The 22,919-nt window shown below is 33.0% G+C and overlaps 3 protein-coding genes across 3 annotated transcripts; all 3 read right to left on the reverse strand.

Annotated features, from left to right (window-relative positions):
• Positions 1-229: 229 nt before the first annotated feature.
• Positions 230-1,411, reverse strand: LOC108993394 (myb-related protein 308-like). Its single transcript, XM_018968294.2, has 2 exons — positions 985-1,411; positions 230-868 (listed from the first exon to the last, which is right to left on the reverse strand). The coding sequence occupies exons 1-2, from the start codon at positions 1,245-1,247 to the stop codon at positions 382-384; spliced, it is 750 nt and encodes a 249-aa protein (XP_018823839.1). The 5' UTR covers positions 1,248-1,411; the 3' UTR covers positions 230-381.
• Positions 1,412-4,177: 2,766 nt separating this feature from the next.
• On the reverse strand, positions 4,178-9,174 carry LOC108993393 (L-ascorbate peroxidase 3-like). Its single transcript, XM_018968293.2, has 9 exons — positions 8,866-9,174; positions 8,158-8,282; positions 7,198-7,247; positions 6,878-6,943; positions 6,749-6,797; positions 6,193-6,275; positions 6,024-6,103; positions 5,815-5,917; positions 4,178-4,534 (listed from the first exon to the last, which is right to left on the reverse strand). The coding sequence occupies exons 1-9, from the start codon at positions 8,976-8,978 to the stop codon at positions 4,337-4,339; spliced, it is 867 nt and encodes a 288-aa protein (XP_018823838.1). The 5' UTR covers positions 8,979-9,174; the 3' UTR covers positions 4,178-4,336.
• A 3,304-nt stretch (positions 9,175-12,478) lies between these two features.
• Positions 12,479-17,603, reverse strand: LOC108993422 (synaptotagmin-1-like). The gene is made up of 12 exons (XM_018968337.2): positions 17,130-17,603; positions 16,225-16,323; positions 16,060-16,110; positions 15,835-15,958; positions 15,462-15,580; positions 15,270-15,371; positions 14,395-14,469; positions 14,069-14,145; positions 13,736-13,982; positions 13,303-13,653; positions 12,951-13,082; positions 12,479-12,803 (listed from the first exon to the last, which is right to left on the reverse strand). Exons 1-12 carry the CDS (start codon positions 17,238-17,240, stop codon positions 12,675-12,677), a joined length of 1,617 nt encoding a protein of 538 aa, XP_018823882.1. The 5' UTR covers positions 17,241-17,603; the 3' UTR covers positions 12,479-12,674.
• Positions 17,604-22,919: the final 5,316 nt, after the last annotated feature.

Below are 22,919 nucleotides of genomic sequence, written 5' to 3' on the forward strand. Positions count from 1 at the left end.
ATCAACTCTGTATCCCTCTACCTGTGCTCGTAGCAACAACAATTACAGGACCCTTTTGAAGATCTGGTACTGGTAGGGGGTGCCTGACAAACTCCAACTTTTTTTCCTGAGAAAAATAAGGGACCTAAACAAAGAAAAAAAACCCTTTTGATTTTTTTTTTTTCAAAAACAGAATAAATAACTATCAAATCAATGAATACACCAATACATGGAAAACGTTCACCAATAATGTTCAACTGTAATGGTACTGTATCACTATTCATTACTAATTATACAAATTAGAGAAAAGAGAAAAACGGAGATATTTCAAACTAATAGCAATCTCTTTATCATTTCTCTCCAATCTTTTGGGTTACATAATTCAAACCGGCCGATTCCATCTCATTTCGTTTCCAAGCTTCTGTAGTCTAACACTCCGCTCGTCAACCCCAAGAAATCATAACCAGTGGAACTAGTGCTACCACTGGTGCTACCATTACTAGCAACTCTGCAACTGCAATCCTTACTATTCTGCAACCCCAAGCTGCAAGCCATACATAGACTCGCTCCACCAGTCTTCAATGGTTCATGCTGGTTTTGGCAAGGAGGGCTAATCCTAAGCTCAAGGTTCAAGTCCGGACACCGTTCTTGAACCTGGCTTTCTGCGGCTTTCCCCCCAAACACCGCGGTTGTGGGGTTTTCTTCTTCTTTGACGGCAGAAGCAGCAAAAGATATAGTGGACGTTGTATCCTGAGCAGCCTCATTGATTGACCTGTGAGTTGCAGGGTCAATGCCTCTGTTCAAAAGTTTTCTTCTTATATGAGTGTTCCAGTAGTTCTTTATCTCATTATCCGTTCGCCCAGGTAATCTCCCCGCTATCAGAGACCACCTAAAGAAAAATCCAAGAAACCCCATTGATGATAATACCCAAGAAAAAAAAAATCCTTTATGTTCCATGGTGTTGCACACGTACTTATATAACATGGTGTATCATGCTAGACTTACTTGTTGCCAAGAAGGCTATGGAGTTTGATGATGAGCTCGTCTTCTTCTTCAGTGAAGTTGCCACGTTTGAGGTCGGGACGGAGATAGTTGATCCAGCGAAGCCGGCAACTTTTGCCGCATCGGAGAAGGCCAGCGGCTTTAGGGAGTGAGCGCCAGCAGCCCTCGCCGTGAGACCGGATATAGGCGATGAGGCGATCATCTTCTTCTTTGGTCCATGCTCCTTTGTTTGTGTGAGCTTTCTCACAGCAAGGAGACCTTCCCATTTGAGAAGTGGAATTGACAAGTAGTAGTAGTGGCTATAGCTGTTGGTTGGAATGAATCTTATTTTCTATTTGGTTTAGAAGTGAGAGGATGGTGGAAATGGAGGTCTTTTTTTATTGTGTTGCTTGGACATTAAGGCCGGCCCTTTGTGGGAACCTTGGTATGGTTATATATGTAGGCTTTTTGACTCACACACACACACACACACAGAGAAGAGAGAGAAGTGAACCTAATTGCTTCTAGATGTGAGTTGGTGAGACGGGTTAGAGGGAGTGGCTGGTGGCATCATCAGATAATAAGTTAAAAAGGAACATTAACTACGGGTTACCTTCAGGTAGGTGTAAAGTAAGGTATATTAATGTATTGGGAAGACATGGTGTGAGCAAACTCTCAAAATCTAAAACTCTGGAGAACATCACAACAATTATGTTAGTTACCTCTCAAAATCTTCTCCAACTTGCTAGACAACATGTACCAGAATGCAAAATGTATAACTTATAATTTATAATGTTGTTTAAAATCACACCCATTTCGGTTTTTTTAGGTGAAGGTCTACCCAGATTTTCCATTGTGTGGCCACTTACCCCTTGTTCTTCTCATTCTAATTGGCTCTGCTTTGCAGCTAAATATTAAGATTGCACACTTTTTGTTATTTTTCTTAGTGATTTTTATTTTCTTTAGGGTGTTTTAGTACTATTTAAAGCTTAATGGGGAGATTGTTTGTAGATCTTCGATGGCTAGTAGATTATTTGTATAATCTTTTTTAAAAAAAATTGTCATTACTTAGATGAATACATGTTGGTTGAAGATGGTAAGCACAAAATTACATCTTAAAAAAAAAATCCAGGGCCTGAATGAAGTGAGTTGGATTAATATTATGGTGAGTAAATATCTAATCTTGTCAGTTTTGGTCTGTTAGTTGCAGTGTACATCTAATACAGGATTGTACAAATGGTTTATGCATTCTTGTGTGCAAGTATGGAGATGGTAGTTGTGGATCTCTATTCTATCGGTACCCTATCATGAATATGAGAGAGAGAGAGAGAGTGTGTGTGTTTCTAGAAGGGTTGGAGGTTGGGTTAAGGGAGGATGATGAAAAAAAGTGGAGAATTGAAAAGACCATGAGTGTGGTTGTGGTTGTGGTTGTATGTGGGCTTTGGTTCACCTTCCACTTTTTTTCCTTTTTTTTCTCCCAACCTTCTAGTGTAAGTTTAGGCTACAATGGTAGGGTTAGGGATGGACAGGTTGATTCATCTTTTTGTTGTTATCTCCCTCCAATTTGTGGTACTGTTTGTTACCCACCACATTGTGGACTCTCTCTCTCTCCCATCATGAAAATCAAGTGGATGGTAAAAGCTTAGGATCATGGGGCACAAATTGTTTTCAGAGAGAGAGAGAGAGGTGTCCACTTGTATAGTTTTATCTGGGTGTATTTCACCTACCTTTTCAACTTTCCCTACCACCCTTGCCTCTAGTTCAACTTTGGCTTCACTTTGATGTTGAACTGGAAAGATTTACCAAGTACTTGGCTTATCGGCACAACCCCATCTATAAAGGTTATCCATATATTTTGCTTTCAAAACATTAAACAAACAACAATAGGCATTAACATCATGACTAAATTACTATGTTATTGTACTTAAAAAAAAAAAACAGTGTTATATCTATACAGAAGTCTTATACAAGAAATTTACAAGCTGGTGTGACTTAATATCTATACAAAACTCTTATACAAGAAATTTAAACTATGTCATTTTGTAAATTTATTTGTGCAAGATTTATGTGATGGTCAAACATTTCTCATTTTAAAATTCTATTAAAATTACTTAAAGAAACAATGGATCAGATCATATGACTAAGCACATTAATTTCTTCTGCCTCTAGTCTCTCCCGTTTCAATCAGACTGCATTCATCGTCACAATCAGTGAGGTCGCTTTAACGCTAGTTAATAGCATAATGGTCTTATCTTAACATGTCTTCCCTCCCTACAAAATGAACCAAAAGAAACAAAAACAAGAGAAAAGCCACATGGGAGAGGAATCCACACAGATAATTCAAAAAGAACGATTTTTTTTTTTTTTACGTGGTAGGTTAGGCTCAAGATCGGCAATTATCTGAAATGCATAGTGACAGCCAGCACAGCAACTCTTGGACCATCATGTGCTTAGGTATCGAGTCAAGACTTGTGGGGTTGCCCTAAAAACCCTTACCTACCTCTTCAGCTGCCTCCTCATGTGGGGCTCCCTGGACTTTTGCAAGAGGTCTGTTTCAAATGTTCCATTGCCAACACTGTGGATAGATCCTGAAATATGTGGTACTTTCCTATTAAGTTTCTTTGTATCCATCATTCCATCGTTTTTTTTTTTTTTTTTTTTTTTTGAGGTCTTCAATTTCCTCAAGCAGGGACATTAAAAGCAAACTAGGGAGTATTGCTTCTTGAGAAAGATTGGTTTATGTTTCTTGCAGAGTGGATAGGGAAAGAAGATAATCTAAGTCATGCTATAAATGACAATCTCTCTACCATACTCCACGAAGACATGGATGAGGCACTGGGAGACGCTTCTTGCACAGCCAAAATGTCACAATCCTTGAAATTATGCATACAGCAAGCTGTCTGTTTTGCGCGCATGCCCCACACGCATTCTTGGGTCTGAATTGTTCAGAGACAACACTGACGATTATAATCTGGCAATTCTTCAAAGAGAGAACCCAATTCTCAAAGCTTTAAAAATTTGTGAAAGAAACTAATCATGAGGAACCGAAGGCTCGCATTTAAATTGGGCGAGCTCGCATTAATGGTTACTTCAAATTGATGAGAAAGTTCACTTGTATCTCTTTCTGCCAGTTCGTCTAGCAGCCATGCATTAGTTACAATAATGCTAAAGACACGGGGAAAGATAGACGGGGGGCATGAACAAATCACTGCTTTTTAGTAAAGCTCTACTGCTCTGACCCGTTTTATTGGCACATAAAGACAAGAACATTGTAGCTTTTTTGTGTTGCATGTGTAAGCAAAAATGAGCTCAGTGCTATAGAATCATAAGGGTAGTAGTAACAGAGATATTTGAGATTAGATCAAATAAGCCATGTTCATTTAATATTCTTGTGAACTTCGTAAAAGTAGCTCAAGATCACCACAGCAGCAGCAACCGCAACTCCTACACCACTTTGTGCCAGTATGCTGCTCTGCTTTGAAATTACCTTTGAACCAGAGGAACTTGGAGCAAACCCAAGCTCTGATAGTTTCTTATGCGATTCTGCATAATCTCTAAAGAATGCTTCCTCGTCCTGCCACAAATGAATTTGAGTAGCAAATAAGAGAAAGACATCAAATTTAAAAACCCAATGAAAAGTGCCAAAGATGTAAATTGCCAAGGTTTAGCTTATTTTGATGGGGAACAAGAACGCGAGCCTCAGATCACATTTACGGATGATTGAGCTGGATTATTATTAAGCTTTTTACTATTTTCCATTTATTTGTTTTATTTTTTCAGATTGGTGGTATTTTTTTTATTTTGGCTTTATATTATCTTAGTGAGCCATTAACCCAAGTATTATTAGGGTCAGGTTTAATCTCCACTCTATAAACCTAATTTTCTATTGTGTTACAGTGTTAGCAACTTTTATTGAATTAAGAATATTTTGAGACTGTTCGCCTTTCTCTTCGGCTTCTTCTTTTCCCTCCTCTTCTCTCTCTTTCTTCTTCCATACTGTCCTAATCATATTTAAAGAGAGCACAGAAGCTAGTACTGTAGGAGCAGCTGAAATGAATTCAAAGACCTACAAATTCCGTAATTGCCTCGAATATCACTGTCCAAGACCATCGCAAACAGAACTTACCCATACAATGTGTCAGCTTTTGTTCTGTGGTGTTGATTTGGATTATAGAATCAGATCATGGTTACGTTTATTGACAGAACAAATCAATTATTTGAGCAAAGAAACACAAATATAACCACTGAATCCAATGAATTGAGAAACAAACACAGATGCTTCTAACATTTTTTTTTTGACCGGTACTACTTTGCCGCTAGAGTAGCCCACTCCAAGTGACCGCTGGGCCAAGATTTCCTTTTCATATTTTTTCAATTTTTTTATCATTTTTAAACATTTTTAAAAAATATAAAAAAAAATATCGATACACTAATAGTCGCTTCTTTAACTAAAGTAAAAATAAAAAATAAAATAAAATATATGAGGTATTAAAATGAGAGGATAAATTGAGTGGATATTTTTTTTTTTTTTTTTTTTGTCAAAAAATAATTAAGTCCAGTATCATGTCTGCCATATCAGAGTTTTGCGCCAAACCCAACCACAATTGTTTTTAGCAAAAGAGAGCCAGATGGGGGAGCCACATTTGAAATACTCAATGATGGCAGCATCAACTTCTACAGGTCCAAGTACCACAATGAACACTAATCCAAGACTACGTTGGGGAAAACTGGCAGTGACAAACTTAGATATATTTCAAGCAGCAAGACGAACATAATATATTTCTGAGTCATATAGTATTATATCCCAGGTAACAATTCTATATTGGTTGTTGAACCGAAATAAGCAAATGTTACCTTTGCATACAGCTCCACATAGTGACGGAAATTAGGATCATCCACTAAAGCCTTGTCTGTTGGAAGTCGCAACAGACCCTCTGATTCCCCCTCCAAAAGTTCCCTGGTATCAAGACTAACTATCAATGGATGGCTGAAAATCAAAGGCTCTGAAAAACACCCTTATGAAGGTAAAGGCAACAATTTGCAAGCCCTATTTCAGGTCTTACACAAAGTATGAGTTATCAAACTTAAGAGGTTCCTTAGTCCAAGGACCATCAAAACCAGATCTCTCTGGATGTGCCCTTCCCTGCAACAACAGAGCAAAGGAATGGTGTAATCACGTGTTCCATTGCCAAAGAAAACCACATACAGATGAAAACATAAAGAAAGAACTACCAAAGTGTGGCCCCCAGACAGAGCAACAATATCCTCGTCAGACAGACCCATCCGATAAAAGATATCCCTAAGATGTGGTGCACCTACACCAAAATCGTACCAAAAGTCAATTCAACAATGTTTTTTCAACCTTTTAAACCATATGCATGCAATAACTCCACACACGACACTCTTGTAAGACTCCACCATAAATTTAAAAAAACAAAAAAAATACAGAGGTAAAGGAAGCGTGTGTGAGTGTGTGAGAGAAAGAGAGAGAGCAGGGGGGAGGAGCAGCAATGGCACTTATGATCCTTTTACAACTTAGAAGAGTGAAAATGTGAGATAGCCCTTGTACAACTTTGTGTTTTTACTTCCACATCACATCTAAAATTTTCTTAGAAAAGTTCTACTGGCAGCAAGATGATGACAGTAAACAAGTTTAACAGACAACAATCGTCAGTTACATACACCAGATGCACACCAGCACTCCCACAAATCAACTTTAGTCAAACTCTAGTATGTATCTATGTGAATCTCTCAAGAAACGTATAAAGAAAATAACTGCCGGGCAGACCTTGCTTAGCATCTGGAAGTCGCCCTTCCTTGGGACAAACATTCGAGTCCTAAGAAAAAGGAAAAATGGTAAACGAAAAGGAATGAAATGGTATAAGCTAAATCCTAAAAATATGCTACCATAGCATACCTTTCTGCCAGGAACAAAGTCAATGGTTGGACCTCCAGTAACCTCAACGGCAACAACACCGGCAAGCTGAAAACACATATGATTGATTGTGAGTCAGTTCACTCAAGTCTTTCAAACCTCCAATTAGTTATCATTTTATCAAAGCAACATATTCTTGTTTCTCTCTTTCTACCCTCTTGGTTGATATCTTCATCAGAGAAAACCATGCTATGTCAAACAAATTCAACTGGAAAAAATATTGCTACTTAAACCCTACTGATTTCCAAAATAGTCAATAAAGCATAGATTATAAGCATAATGAACTTTTTCACCATTATCACCTGGTATAGGTCTGCATATGTAATCTTGGGATGCTTAGACTTCACTTCCTCTAACATCAGAAAGAAAACACCCATCAAATAAAATGTAAAGAACAAGTCAATTTCAAATGCAACTTTCTAGAAAAAAAAAAAAAAAGATAAAGAAAAAAAGAAAAATTACAGTTGAAAGGATCATACTGAAATTTTCTCATCAGTTGCACCCAAAACTATCAAAACAATCGATTTGCTCTCCATGGAAATTACAAAAGGAAAATTAAATTTTACACCCCTAAACTAGCACTATTTTTTCAATTTTCACCATAAACTATCAAATACATTGCCAAAATTTGCTCTCTAAACTACCAAATTTTGACAATTTGCACCCTCAATTAAGATATGATAACTATGATTGCACCACATATCCTATTTTCAGTGATCTTAACATTTAGGTCTTCATGGACGGTGCACATTGCCAAAATTTGGTAGTTTAAGGGCTAGTTTGCCACTACTATTCATTATTTTATTATTACTTTTCACTTACTTTTCACTAGTATTCAATATTCTATCATTACTTTTTCACTACTATTCACATAATATCTGAGATTATCTCACTACCCAAACGCAACCTAAGATACCAAGTGAAATGTAGTTTGGGGTGGTTCAAAATCTAGTTTCCCCAATTATATATCCCAACACGTTCTTATTAATGAGAACTATCACTAAGTCATGGAAGAACACCAACTTCTTGTGGAGGTACATACATCCTTAATGGCATGGTCATGGCAAAAGCAATGGGCCTGCATCCGACATCCAAGTGGCTCAAATTATATGAATCTCAAGAGAGAAATGCCTTAGAGTGATATCAAATGAGGTTTCTAACCAGCAAGATGGGGCTTTCTTTTTTAATACGCTTCCTATTATCTATCAAATGCATAATCTATGAACAACTTGTGGTATTTGCAGTAAAAGAAAAAAACTTACCGCACCAATCAATGGCTTTTTTCAAGCCATTGTTAGAACCATGACTGTATTCTTCAGCATTCCTAATCGAACCATTCGGTCCACCTGTTTTAGTCTTCACATCATGTGTGCCCGCATCATGCCACCTCGAAAGAAAGAAAAAATACACATACTGATAATTATTATCCAATAGTACCAAAAAATTGAATGGAACCAACAAGTGAGAGATATGATTCAAACTTGGGACCACCTCCGCCAATACTATCATAAATTATCAATTCTCCGCAAACTTTGAGGAAACTTAATCAATATTTAAGACACATGACAAACTAAAAATTGCTAAATACGATTATTTGCTAAAAGTTACATACATTTGCTTTATCCAAATGAAAGAGTTAAAAAACAAAATATAAATAATGACAAGATTAACTGTCTATCTCATCGCTTAGAAATTATAAAAGATCAATGGAAAAGAAAAAAACCGGTTATTGATTCAACAACTACGCTAAATACCCTTTTATCTTTTCTGTTTTTACGTTAGTCGATTACTATATAACATTACAAAACATAAAAAATATAAGTAAAACTAAATATACCACTTATCGTGTTTCCACTTCGTTTTTGGCTTCAACTAAGCTAAAAAAGTTATATACTACTATGTTTAATTTTTTCTGCGTTTCTTATATCTCAATTTACGAGAAACAAACAGGAGGGAGAGAGAGAGAGTACGCCAAGCGAAGCATGATGGGAGCGCAGTGCCTGGAGGCGATGAGGGCACGGAGATCGCGACGAGCCTTGTCGACCTCCTTTAGGTACTCCGTGTCAATGACTGGTAACGCCATCGAAGCCCTCCTCACACTGCTCACCGACTCACTACTGCCTTGAGAGGGAGAGAGATGGACGAAACGGATTCTGACTGCTTGGTATTAGGAAGTAGGAACTCACAGAGAGAGTAAACACAGCCCAAGGCAAGGAGCAGAGCTTTTTCGATGGATGAGTCAAGACAGAACCGATGGTGTCAGATCAGATAAAACCCAAAAACCGAGTGGACAGGTTAAAGTGGAATGAGATTTAAAATTTTAATCCCATATCATTTTATTATTATATATTTTTAAAATTTTTATATAAATATAATAAATAATTTAATTTTTTAATTTTTAATTTAATTTTTTAAAATTTTAATTTAATTTTTTTAAATGCTAACATAATAATAATATTAATATATAATATTTTAAACTTTTAAATAAAACATAAAATTTTTATTTCGTTTCTTAAATCTGGCCGATCCTCACACACCCTCTCTCTCTCTCTCTCATATTCATAAAAAATAGTCTGTCATTAAGATCTCGTTTATTTTACAAATAAGATTAAATAAAATATATTGAGTTAAAATTAAAATTAAAAATTAAATAAAATATTATTTAAATATATTATTTAAATATTATTTTTATTTTATAAATTAAAAAATGTTAAATTATTTATTTTATTATATGTAAAAATATGAAATAATTATAATAATTAAATAAGATAAAATGAATTTAAAAAAATTGTAAAAACAATAGTCCTTGTGTCAATAAGATCTCATTTATTTCGTAAATAAAATTAAATGAGATAAATTGAATTAAGATTAAAGTTAAAAGCTAAATAAAATATTATTAAATATATTTTTTAAATATTATTTTTATTTTATAATTTAAAAATATTGAATTGTTTATTTATTTTGTATGAAAATATGATAAGATTATAATGATTAGATAAAATAAAATGATTTAAAAAAAATTGTAAAAACAATAGGCCTCGTGTCAATAAGATCTCGTTTATTTTGCAAATAAGATTAAATTAGATAAATTGAATTGAGATTAAAGTTAAAAGTTAAATAAAATATTATTAAAATATTTTTTTTAAATATTATTTTTATTTTATAATTTGAAAAGATTGAATTATTTATTTTATTTTGTGTAGAAATATGAAATAATTATAATAATTAGATAAGATAAAATGAGTTAAAAATAATTATAAAAACAAATTAGGCCTAAGTCACACACCATCTCTCTCTCTCTCTCATATTCATAAAAAAGAGAAAAGCTACTTACAACCGGCCTTGCGTAACCTTATGCAACCGGCGCTCCTTTTGATGAGAAATTACTTCCAAACAAACTTCACATGAATTATTCTAAGATTCAAAACGTGCGAAAAAAATCTCCAAGTCAACTCCTTCACGGCTTCTAGTTTTCATATATTAAGCAATCACTGCGAACCATCGAGCCTCTCTTGGTGCATGGTAGTTCTTCTTTAAGTTGCTTGCCGCATTCTTACTTGACCCAGTGCCATGGATCCTACCAAAAGCTCGGACGTGAAGTGTCTGATAGTCAGGGTTACATGTAACAAGATATAGTCTTTCGATTCTCTGCAGAACTTCGACTGCTTTTCGTTTATTTTTTGTTCGTTTGTTTCTTTTCGCTTATTTGGGGTCGTGCAATAGACATTTTAATTGACCCAAACTCCATAACTAAATGCCACGATACCCCCAATACCTTTTGTATGATGTGTGCATATAATAATACTTTCTTGCCAAGATATTTATGTCGACAACCCTTTTGTACCAACCAGATATAAGTAATTTCATCCACAATATGGGCTCTAACATGTGGCAGATTTCTACGATGTTACTCTCCATCAAGTGGGCACTCTAAAGAACCAGAAGCAAATCCCAAATCACACTCAGGAAAAGAGGTCAAGAACCTCCGATAGCACTATGACTGGCAGCTGAAACCACCTATGGAAATTCCGGAGAACCCTCTGAAAAGTAGAAAGTTAAACCAATTAACTCCTAAATAAGTTTGAATGGTGCCGTTATAGGAAGAAAGGGACACAAACCTATCTTGCCAATTGCAGAAATGATATAGAGTGGTGGTGCTGCCGTGTGTGGAGCAGTGTAGCGTTTGACAGTGGCTTGGGCTGCGCAAATTCAAACAGTGGTGGTGTTGGTTAACACCAATAGGACGTGCGGTGCTTTGAGTGGTTATTGGCTTCGTGTGGATGCAGGCGCACGATTGTAGAGTTGGGTGCACTACATGGGGCCGCTCAAGGCTTCGGCGGTAGCATGGAGTTGAGTTGTGCAGAGGTGAACGGGTGGAAGTGTTGGGCTTACAGAGGAGTTGACGATTTTCTTTTTCGCAGGTTTCAAATCTTAGAATAATTCACGTGAAGTCTGTTTGCGGGTAATTTCTCATCAAAATGAGTGACGGTTGCATAAGGTTACGCAAGGCGGGTTGTAAGTAGCTTTTCTCCATAAAAAATAGTCCTCGTGTCAATAAGATCTCGTGTATTTCATAAATAAGATTAAATGAGATAAATTGAGTTGAAATTAAAATTAAAAGTTAAATAAAATATTATTAAAATATATTTTTTAAATATTATTTTTATTTTATAATTTAAAATTTTTGAATTGTTTATTTTATTTTATATGAAAATATGAAAAAATTATAATGATTAGATAAGATAAAATAAGTTAAAAAAATTGTAAAAACAATAGTCCTCGTGTTAATAAGATCTCGTTTATTTCGCAAATAAGATTAGATAATTTGAGTTGAGATTAAAGTTAAAAATTAAATAAAATATTATTAAAATATATTTTTTAAATATTATTTTTATTTTATAATTTGAAAATGTTGAATTGTTTATTTTATTTTATGTGAAATATGAAAAAATTATAATGATTAAATAATATAAAATGAGTTAAAATAATTGTAAAAACAATGGTCCTCGTGTCAATAAGATCTCGTGTATTTCATAAATAAGATTAAATGAGATAAATTGAGTTGAAATTAAAATTAAAAGTTAAATAAAATATTATTAAAATATATTTTTTAAATATTATTTTTATTTTATAATTTGAAAATGTTGAATTGTTTATTTTATTTTGTATAAAAATATGAAATAATTATAATAATTAGATAAGATAAAATGAGTTAAAAATAATTATAAAAACAAATTAGGCCTAGTCAAATCTACAAAATTCGAAAAGTCAAACTTGTTTATCTCTTTTTTCAACCCCACAAAATACCAACATATTTTCAACAACATAATGTTTTTTTTTTTTTTTTTGTAATTTTTTTCAAAGGAACAACATTAGAATTTGCTCATTTGGACCGAACATCTCCAACCACAAAATAACCATAAAATAAGAGTAATTCTACGTAGAATTATGAAGTACATAAATGCTACGTAATCGTTTAAAAATAAACAAAATCCACAATTAAAAAATTAATTTTTGTTATGTGAGTTTCATATTTTATTCATTTCTTTCAAAACGATTACGCGACAGTTGCACAATTCACGATTGTAAATATATTTTCTCATAAAATAATTAACAATGTTTCCCTCAATGAGATTATTGGTGCAAAAACAGAGTTGTGGTTGCGGAGGTCTTAATCGCGATTGTAGTTATAAGTACATCCATGTACATACATGAAGAACAAACAAATCCAAATGGTAATGAAAGATCACAAAAAAAACGCCGAGAGAGAAGAGAAAGCTCATGAAGTCCTCCATTGTAACTCGATCTGTATACGTCCATTCTTGGAGTCTATAAGATGGTACTTCTCGTTAATTCGTTTGTTGGAAACAACATCCGCGAGATTGATATCAATATAACCCAGAGATTCCTGTTTTAAAAAAAAAGCACGGCTTCCATGATCAAGTTTCAAAAACAAAACTACGATAACTAGAGAGAGAGACAGAAGCTGCATTTATTAAGAAATTGTCATCCAATCAAACATAAGTATCTGCAGTCACCATGTAAATCAATGTACCTTGGGATGCAGCAGGCCCATCCTTGATGAGCTGCTGACAACCTCTACGTGCATTTTTTCCTTGATGGGAGGCTCATCCAGCACAAACGAGAATTCCTCTTCCCACCTTGGATCTCTGCTCTTCTTTATATGCTGTACCAGAGCAAAAATAAAAAATAAAAAAATAGTAATCATAATCCATAGGCCAATGAAGCAACCCGGATTGTAGGAATAACCGCATTGCTTTACTCGTACTCACTAAAAGGTCAGCAAAATATCGTGCAGCACCAAATAAGGTTGGACCACATGAACAAATCTGAAATCATATTTCAAAGGATGAAAAATTTGGCAGATGGTGGTGCCAACTTCATACCTTAGTCCTTTTCTCTTCGCCTCTGAAAATAATCCGTACATAAGGATTCGTGTGGTGCTTCCCTTCAACATCTTGAGCTTCATGAATCATAACTACCAATACACCTCCACCTGCAGGCGTTCCATCTGGAGTCGTCTGTACTGTCTTCGTTTCTTCATAACCTTTTGGTAAGTCTTCCTCTTTGAAAGGCCTATATGTCAATTCCACAACAAGCTGCCCGCGTGATTTTTCATTTTGAGCATCATTCAAGTCCATATTTTTAAGGAGGTCCAGAGTCATAACTTTTGACTCATCAGGGGTTAGTTCTTTCAGAGGGACTACCTCCATTCCCAGTTTGTCATGTTTGCCAACCTAAGAGAAGGGAATAAAAAGCTTTAGATGCATGGCATGAAAACAAGAAACGGCTTCTGACCAGCTATAAGGGAAAATACACCTGCTCCCAGTCATAAACACGAAGCTCTAAAGCCTGGGATTGTGGATCTTTAACGACAATACTGAACTCCTCATTCCATTCAGGGTTCAAGGTTTTGTACTGCACAGAGGTCTTCTTCGATGGAAGCTTTTCCTCAGTGATCTTTAGTTTCACATAAGGGTCCGATGCACCAAGAAGATCTTTCTTTTTCAGTTTCATGGCCCTCACCACCTTCACGTTGAGAATTCCAACTGGCCTCTTGAAAGCTCTATCAGTTCCAATAGTTTTGTTAGCCAAATCACAGATTTGAAAATCCAAATATATACAATTCTAGGATACAATGCAAAAACTTACTTTGTTGGATCCAAAATAGGTACTTCCAGGGTTTGGGGCCATAGATACATTTTGGCAACTTGATCTTTTATAAGCTCCTGTAGAAAAAATAACTTCTGGAACAGTTAAAACCACAGACCACAATAAAATATAGCCCTTCATAGACGAGCAAATCTTCCTAAGCAAGCAAAGAGTCCAAACATCCATCTGCCACATGAAACACAATTTCTCCATGCAATTCAGGGACCCACCCCTGCTTTAAGGGAATGCAACTCGGGTTGCAAAATGGAGAAGAGATCAGGATTCAGGGGACGACTAAATTAAATATATAATAAAAGGTGCTGTACCTGGACAAACCTGTAGAGGCCAGGTATTGACATAAGATCAGCCCCAACAAGCTTTAGTCCAAAGTCAACATGTGGCTGAAAAAAAAAAATAAAACATAATCAGAAGAGGAGAGTTCCACACAAAAGGCATACCGAATGTGTTGGAGCAATATAATTACAGATGGAAGCAAATCCTGGATGAGTTGTCTCCTGAATGTACTTTGAGATTTAAATAGACAATTCAAAATGTGTTGCAGGTAAGAACAATCAAGAGTAAATGTTTCAACATTATGAAACTAATAAAGTAGGCCGAGATTAATTGCATTCTGTAATACCAACAACCAAATCGATCACTTGAATCATTATTTGTATTTTATTGATCATCTGAATCATCAGGAAACAAGTACTTCAGCATAAGAACTTGAGAGTACAGAGTACATAATATTGGAAATTATTTTTTTATCGGCGCTCTCAAACATGCACGTAATGGGTTTTGAATCCACAAATCTTACCTTTCTCCTCTATTTGAAGAGGGACAAGGTTCCTTCTGAACCAACGCTCCTTGGCCTAGTGTTAGAAATTACCTCAACACCTCTACACGTGGCAAAAGATTTCGAAAATATCCGCAAAAACTCAAAAGGTGTTTATAGGCATCCAACAATGATAGGATTTAAGTTCGATGGACTCGGGTATGCATGTAAACTGTAAAGTGAGGTTATATAGTCATCAGACCACACTAACTACTATACGTTCAAGTGTTAGGACAACAGGATATGAGTAAATTCTCAAAGCTTTCCAAAAATCACTTAAAGTCCACCCAACTATTAAAGTACCCATGTAAAATGGACCAAAGAAATATAAGCCGAATGGTAAATAACTAGAACCATATCACAAACCTTGTCCATGAGAGACACATAGATTTTGGCAAAACAAGGAAAGCTTGGAACCAAGGGCTTCAGAGTAATACGTGGTGCGGCAAAGACTTGCAAATCAACCGCCTGAAATCATCCCAATTGAACTGTATTAAGAATCAGATATTCTCTCAAGTATCATAAAATCTTCATCCCCGAGTAAAACAAACCAATCACCTGGACAGTTGCTTTTAACCCAAATGCTTTAACAGCAATAGTGATGTTAGGATTTCCAGCCCATTTTATGGACGGTTCCATAATCAACTCCTTCTCATCAGTGACATAAACTTTCATGCCTGAAATAACAAAAGTTGCTGCAAAGAATGAGGAAAAAGCATTCTGCATAGCAATAATCAAGATATACAACAAATCTTTAGGATCCTTTCTAAAAGCTGCAGATGTTTCATAGAGCACTTATAAAGCTTTCTACAACAATGCTTCTTTTTTTCTCTCTCTCACCATACGAAAACTAGTTAAGAACTCACAAGTCACACGACAGCTGTCTATAGAATAAAAAAAAATATAAAACAAGTAATTCACATCTACAAACCTTGAAAAGTTGGTGGTAGGGACCCCAACGTAAGTGTTTCAAATTCGACAGAATCGATTTTATATTTCGGAATTTGCTCAGCAATTATAGGTTTTGCAATGTTCCTTGCAGTCTTGCAAATTGCCTAGTAAGAAAAATAAAAGAGCTCAAACGCTTACAAAGACATAAATAGACACAGTTAAGTACCAGAAAATAAAATGAAATAAATTTCAGGAGCAGTCAGACCTTGTCAAGATAAGGCCACATATACTCGACAAACTTGTTTAACCAGTCGATCTTCACAAAAACAAATACAATGAGAACGAGAATCAGATTTTCAAAACAAAATGCAAGCAAGGCAGAAAAATGTAGCATAGCCAAAAACTTGCAACTACTTTTTTTTACACATACACGATCATAGTCTGGATTTTTCACCCAAAGTGGTATCTCAGGAAGCATCCGCTGCAAAGTTTCTGAGTCGTGCTCAACCAGGGGACGTATTACAGGATCCTGACCAAGCCAACACAAAACAAATTAAATCAATTAAAATTCACCATGCATGTAGATCCCAATGTTTGGGCATGATTATACCCAAACCTTTTTTTATTTTTTTGTTTAAGTGCAAGTAAAATTTTATTTCATGCAGTGAAGAAACATCTGGGCAAATGCAAATTTCGCTGAAAATGCCGTATTGAACTGGAAAATTGGAAAACAAGGTTCCATCTTTCAGTCGCCTTCCCAGACCCTTGCTTTAACCATTAGATTTAAGGCAAAGAAAGGTCATAAAGAAACACTCTAGGCGATCGAGTAATTGCAATAGACACTCTCTCGAGGTGTGAAGTGTTTATCAGGACGCCAACTAGTGACAAACTGCATTTCATGCAGAAAACATTGCCATACCTGTGGAAACCCAGGAACAACAAAAATGAGAGTCAGCGATATTTTATCCCATCTCTCTATGTTCTGAGCATTGTCTAATGAACAAAATGACCAAACGAATTACCCACATAGGCACGTAAATTACTCAATATAGAGCATGTCAGCATGATTGGTTCATGAGTTACTACCCTGCTTTCTTGCTTTTCTTTTTCTCATTCCCTTTCCTTTTGCTTTCTCGGCAACCAAAAAGAGCATTAAAAAAGGATGCAACTCCAACTCCAAATTAATATATGTATATAAACACACGCACACGCACACGCACACGCACACGCACACGCACAAGAACATACAAAGCAATGTGAATACGTAATGGTATGTACGTTTATATGTTTGAGAGATACAGGGAGGGAGGGAGGGAGGGAGAGAGCGAGAGGGACCTGAACATCGCTGGGTTGGAAATAGATGAAGAGGAAATATCCAGCAACAAGACCGATAGAAATCCCAATCCCAAAACCAGAAAAACCGAATATAGTACTGAAGAAGCCCATCTCAAATCTCCGTCCAAAACCCAAACAACTCCCCAGATCAAAATTCAGTTTCTCTCTTTAATCCGCTCAGAAAACTCCAGAAAAAAGAAAAAGCCATTTCCAAAATCCGCGAATTGTCCTCAGATCGAACAAACAAGTACAATTAAAAAAAAAAAAAAACCAAATCGGGATCGAATAAGATTTTAAAAGTTGGAATAAAATAATGACTTAGTCGTCCTTGTCGATTGAAGTAAAATGGAAAGCGTATTTGGATGGTGAATAGGTTGGTGGCACTTGGCACTGAGCAGAGACGGAGAGGCAACGCAACTACGCAAGGCCCAAAGGAAAATGATTAAATTTTTAATTAAAATCGAAAACATGCTTGAGAAAAGCGTATTGAACTGGTTAACCGAAAAGATATTGGGCTTTGTTCGGTCAGATCGTACACGTGGAGAATTTTGGGACGTTATGGTGTTCAAACTTCAAGTTATTGTGCAGAAGGCCACCTGGCTCCTTCTACTTGAGACGCTTTTTTTTTTTTTTTTTTTATACTGCTGCGGGCCCCAAATTCGAATCAAAAAAATGTCTAATGTATTTTTGTTCATATATTTTTTTAATTATTATAAATATTTTTTTAAAAAATAAAAAATTTACAACAACAATATAAAATATTTTCTTCATCATTCGATAAAAAAAAATTCTATTCGAGACATTTTTTGGATTCTGAATTCAAGACCTAAAGTATTTTTTTTTTCTATATAGGTAGTGATTGTGTGTGATTAGGCCTATGTTTGACATGCATTCCACCTTAGAGTATTAGCATTGGACTCATTAAATTTATCTTTAAATTTTGATGAAAAGTACATATTTTCTATATATCTAAAACTTTCTTATTCATAACTCTACATTGAATTAACTATTGAATTCATCAAAATAATAATATTTTATTTTTTTAATAATAATATTTTATTTTTTTCATATTTTATAATTACATTAATCGTATGTTAATTAATAATTTAATTTAATTCTTACATTATTGTTACAAGACAGTTTGAGATTAAACGTGAATAAAAAATACCATTGTAGATTAAAAGTGAATAAAAAATAGATTTGATGAGTGAACAATAGCCCTTCAAATTTGAATAAACCTATATATTTACTGTAGTTCAAAGTTTCACATTTATCTTTTTGGCTAATTCAATGCAGCTCTCTTATGATAAAATTGATCGTATTTTATATTTGACTAGACTTTTGATAAAGCGAATGCCAATACTCTTAAATGGGCAATGAGCCTTTTTTATCCGTTGGTTTGAAAATGAATAAAGTTATTTACATACAATATTTTTCACAGCAGTTTATATAATTACATTTTAAATTAAGAGTATGTTTTTGTAAAATATTTTGTAAAATTAATATTATTTTATAAAAATATATTTATCTTACGATATTATTATAAAATATATTATAAAATGTGTTGTGTATATTATTATTCAATAAATAAAATAATTAAAAAACTAGGCTCACAATTACTAAGTTTATAATTTTATTTTTATGAAATATATTTGTGATAAAATATTTTTTATTTTTATATTATTATTTTCATACAAAAGAACAAGGCCGGGCTTCCATTTCTTGAGAATAATTATAGTCCTCTATGATAGCTGCATATCATTAAATTATGTTCATAACTATTGATGTTAATCAATTGTCATTTTAGGATAAAATGAGAACGTGATATATTTATATTTTCAAACTATTAAATAATTACTTGTCTGACTTTAAAAATGAGTTGAAATAAAATCAACTAAGAAATTTATAAAGATTCGACAATTTATAATGGTCGAATCTTTAACTTGGATGACAGTGTTTAAACATTTAATAATGCTGAGCTTATTGGTGTGGATCGGTTCTTTGTCGAGTTATAAACTATTTTTATTAGTCATTATTTATTATTCCATATTTAAAAAAAATTATCAGATATAAAATGTGAAGTAAATAGTAATTAATGTATAGCAAAATTCTTTATTAAATATGATTATTTTTTCTCTAAAAATAGGAGAATTTTCGGTTGTTGGAGATTTTTGGATATTGTTCATGGGTTGTAGAAGAAATTAATGGATTTGATATTATCAAAACACAAATAGATTAAGGGGATGTTTTGATAATAAATTGATACGAGATGAGTTGAGATAAAAATTGAATAAAATTTTGTTAAAATTTTATTTTTGTTTATTGATTTGAAAAAATTGAATTATTTATTATATTTTATTTAAAATTTTTAAAAAATTGTAATAATTATATACGATGAGTTTGATGATTTCTTAATCAAAATTGGGCCTTAAGAGTTACTTTACACGAGAGACATAGAGAACAATTGTGTTTACCATCTTTTAGATGTACCAAATTAACAAGTTTGGCTATGAATTGATGATCATTCGAGCAAATTTTCAAGTGAATAGTTTCGATACAAAAATTGATTGGAAATATTTGAGAATTTGTTTGAAATTAGGTTCTGAAAAATGAAAGATAAAATATTGAATAATTTTTTTTATAATAAGTATTATATTGAAGTTTGTGAAAGTTTGATTGATAAAATTAAAAAACTATTTTAATATAATTTTTTAAGATTATTTTTTATTCTAAAGTTTGTAAAAATTGTATTGATTTTTGTGTTTGTATAATTATTACATGAAAAAATAAAAACTACAATTTAAAATAAAAAAAATTTTTGTATTTGAAAATGTTTGGAAATTAAATCAATAAAATGTTATTTTTTTTATTTTTATTGCCAAACATGCTAATTGTATAGCGTGACATATTAAGTTCATTTGTCACAACTTATTGGCTATTATTATAGGATAGATTGCTCAACTCTGAATATGACAATTGAATTTGTACAAAGTGTAGGCGTGGAGTTAAAATTTAAATTCAAGACTTTTATCATAACATATCAGCATGAAAAAATAGACTGTTCACGCCAATTTATAAATATGATTTTTCTAATAGACAGAACAAGCCTTTCAAGTCATGACATGAAATAATCCATGATGGCACCATTTTAACATGGCATCGTAATTTTCATAAATAGATTTTTCCATCCAAATGATGATATCATAATCCTCCTGATCGTTAATCAGGCTCAAACAAAATCGCAATCCAAGAAAAAAATATTAGTCATTTTCGAATGACTTGTTCCTCTCATTTCTTTAAATAACAGTAATAATATAATATATTGTAATATATTATATGAATGATGAGTATAATAATTTAATAAAATCGTTTTAGAGTAGTTAGACTATTTTTTTGGTTGTAATAGCCCTCAATCACAATCTGCCGCATTAGCAATTTTAGCTGAATAACAATAGACCTTATTACAACAGATTTTCAAACCCCCTACACACCCAATAGAAACCAAAATCGCTTACCCAACCCAAACTGCAATTCACTTTGCTTATTTCTCAAATTTAGAAAAACATATGGATTTATATCTATACATACGAATGAGTCCAACAATGATGGTATTGATAGCCAAATTAAGTATTTTTATTGTAAAAAAAATCCAACTTACGTCAAGGCTTATCAGTCCACTCGTTTTCAATAACAATCCGTTCAGAGTTCCTGTCACCCATCTTTTCAAATAATAATGATAAGGTAACTACCATACTAATACCCATTTACTACTATTTTTATATTTTAATTTTTTTTAATTTTTTTATTTTACTTAATGATTAAGGAAGTGTGAATTAGTAAATATATATATATATTTTTTAATTTTTCTTAGTGATTAAGGATGTTAAAAAAATACTTAAAAAAAATGATAAAAAAAAAAAAACTTAAAATGCCTTTTGGTAATAGATGGGTAGTAATAGGGTAGTAAACCTATCACTACCCAAAAATGACCCTATTGAGGCTAAGCCCTTAAAACTTCTGCTTCCCTCACTTCAATTTTGGGACTTCCTTGACCTTTTAACTTGGAAGAACTCATATCATCGACATTGTAATCAGTGTCTTTGTAACTTTTTATCTTTGCAACTATCAGCCTGGCAATTGTGAGATTTGGACCGAGGGGTTGCAAGTGTTCACCAAGAAGACGAGATATGCGCTGGAGTGAGGGAGATTTGGGTGGACCTTGTCGATTTGTGCAGGAGGGGGAGATATGTTGCTTTTTGGTCGAAGAAGATATCTGAAATTGAGAGAAATGAGTGTGAGAGTGAATTTTTTCCTATGGTGTGGTTTGATTGCAGTGTAAATAAAATGCTTATGCGACATTAACTTATTGGATGGTTTTTTTTTTGTGGAGTTTAGCTCAACCGGTTATAAGATTAACTCATAACTGATTGTAGTATAAATGAAATGCTTACGCGAAATTAACTTATTGAAGGGTTTTTTATTTGTGGAGTTCATATCGACCAGTTATAAGATTAACTCATAACTCAATTAATTTAGAAAAAATAAAAAAAAAAGTGTAATTTATATAAATAATGAGTAACAAAACTTCAATTTTAATTGATATCGAGCAATGAGAATACCACGTATGGATAATTAAAAAGTACAATAATTACTACGATTGAATTGCATTTGGTTGCATCTCAGAATGGCATCTCAAGATTTTTTTTCAAAAAATAAAAGATTGTCTTGATCTATTTAAAATTAATTATTGATAGAATTTATTATTTTTTAAATATTTTATACAAAATTTAAATTCATGTCAACTTATTTTATATATTTAGACTCATATTTCAATTTATTTACATTAAAATATATATCAATAAAATTTATAAAATATTATTATTTAGGAATGAATTCAAATTATATTACCTCAACATTCAAACTGGTTTACAACTTACCACCTCGAAAGAGAGAAATCAGAGACGTGGCAAACCCGTAAATTCAATTCAACTTCTATCACTTGATAGAGAAGGGACAGCCGGAGAAGCACTCACAACCGACGAACCTCACTCGCTCACCGACGTGGCAAACCCGTAAATTCAATTAAAGTTCTATCACCCGATAAAGAAGGGACAGCCGGAGAAGCACTCACAACCGACGAACCTCATTCGTCCACCGTCTCCCTATTACATTACCGGTCATTTAATCTCAATTTATTATTATAAAAAAAATTATAATTAAATATATAAGTATTATATAATCATTTTAAAAAAATAAATATTATAAAATTTATATAAAAAATTAAATTTTTGATAATAAATCTCATTTATTTTCTAAACAATTCTATCTTATATATCATTTAAAAAAAAAATATTATAAAATTTATATAAAAAATTAATTTTTTTTAATAATAAATCTCGTTATATTTCTAAACAATTCTATTTGCATATCTGTATATATCATTTTAAAAAAATATATATTATAAAATTTATATTAAAAAATTAATTTTTTTAATAATAAATATCGTTATTTTTCAAAACAATTATATTTGCATATATTATTACTTTTATTATAATTTTTTTAAATTTTTATATAAAATATAATAAATAATTTAATTTTTAAAATTTTAAAATAATAATAATATTAAAAAATAATATTTTAATAATATTTATTTAAATTTACTGTCCTAACAGCACCTAAAAAAAAATAAAGAAAAATAGTTATAATTATTTAAGTAGATAAATTCACATATTAAAAAACTATATAAATGTCTTCGCCTCCTTTATTCCTTCGTCACTTTTAGGGTTTTCC

Source organism: Juglans regia, chromosome 13, assembly GCF_001411555.2.
Source record: "Juglans regia cultivar Chandler chromosome 13, Walnut 2.0, whole genome shotgun sequence".
NCBI classification, from domain to species: domain Eukaryota; kingdom Viridiplantae; phylum Streptophyta; class Magnoliopsida; order Fagales; family Juglandaceae; genus Juglans; species Juglans regia.

Excerpts from the sequence above, each read along its gene's own strand:
- LOC108993394 (XM_018968294.2), bottom strand. The coding sequence starts at position 1,247 with ATGGGAAGGTCTCCTTGCTGTGAGAAAGCTCACACAAACAAAGGAGCA. Across the intron at positions 869-984 it reads CATAGCCTTCTTGGCAACAA|GTGGTCTCTGATAGCGGGGA; the intron begins GTAAGTCTAGCA and ends ATTTTTCTTTAG.
- LOC108993393 (XM_018968293.2), bottom strand. The coding sequence starts at position 8,978 with ATGGCGTTACCAGTCATTGACACGGAGTACCTAAAGGAGGTCGACAAG. Across the intron at positions 6,798-6,877 it reads ACTTTGTTCCTGGCAGAAAG|GACTCGAATGTTTGTCCCAA; the intron begins GTATGCTATGGT and ends CCTTTTTCTTAG. Across the intron at positions 5,918-6,023 it reads TTTGATAACTCATACTTTGT|GGAACTTTTGGAGGGGGAAT; the intron begins GTAAGACCTGAA and ends TCTTGATACCAG.
- LOC108993422 (XM_018968337.2), bottom strand. The coding sequence starts at position 17,240 with ATGGGCTTCTTCAGTACTATATTCGGTTTTTCTGGTTTTGGGATTGGG. Across the intron at positions 16,324-17,129 it reads TCCAACCCAGCGATGTTCAG|GATCCTGTAATACGTCCCCT; the intron begins GTCCCTCTCGCT and ends TGGCTTGGTCAG. Across the intron at positions 13,983-14,068 it reads CCTATTTTGGATCCAACAAA|AGCTTTCAAGAGGCCAGTTG; the intron begins GTAAGTTTTTGC and ends TGGAACTGATAG.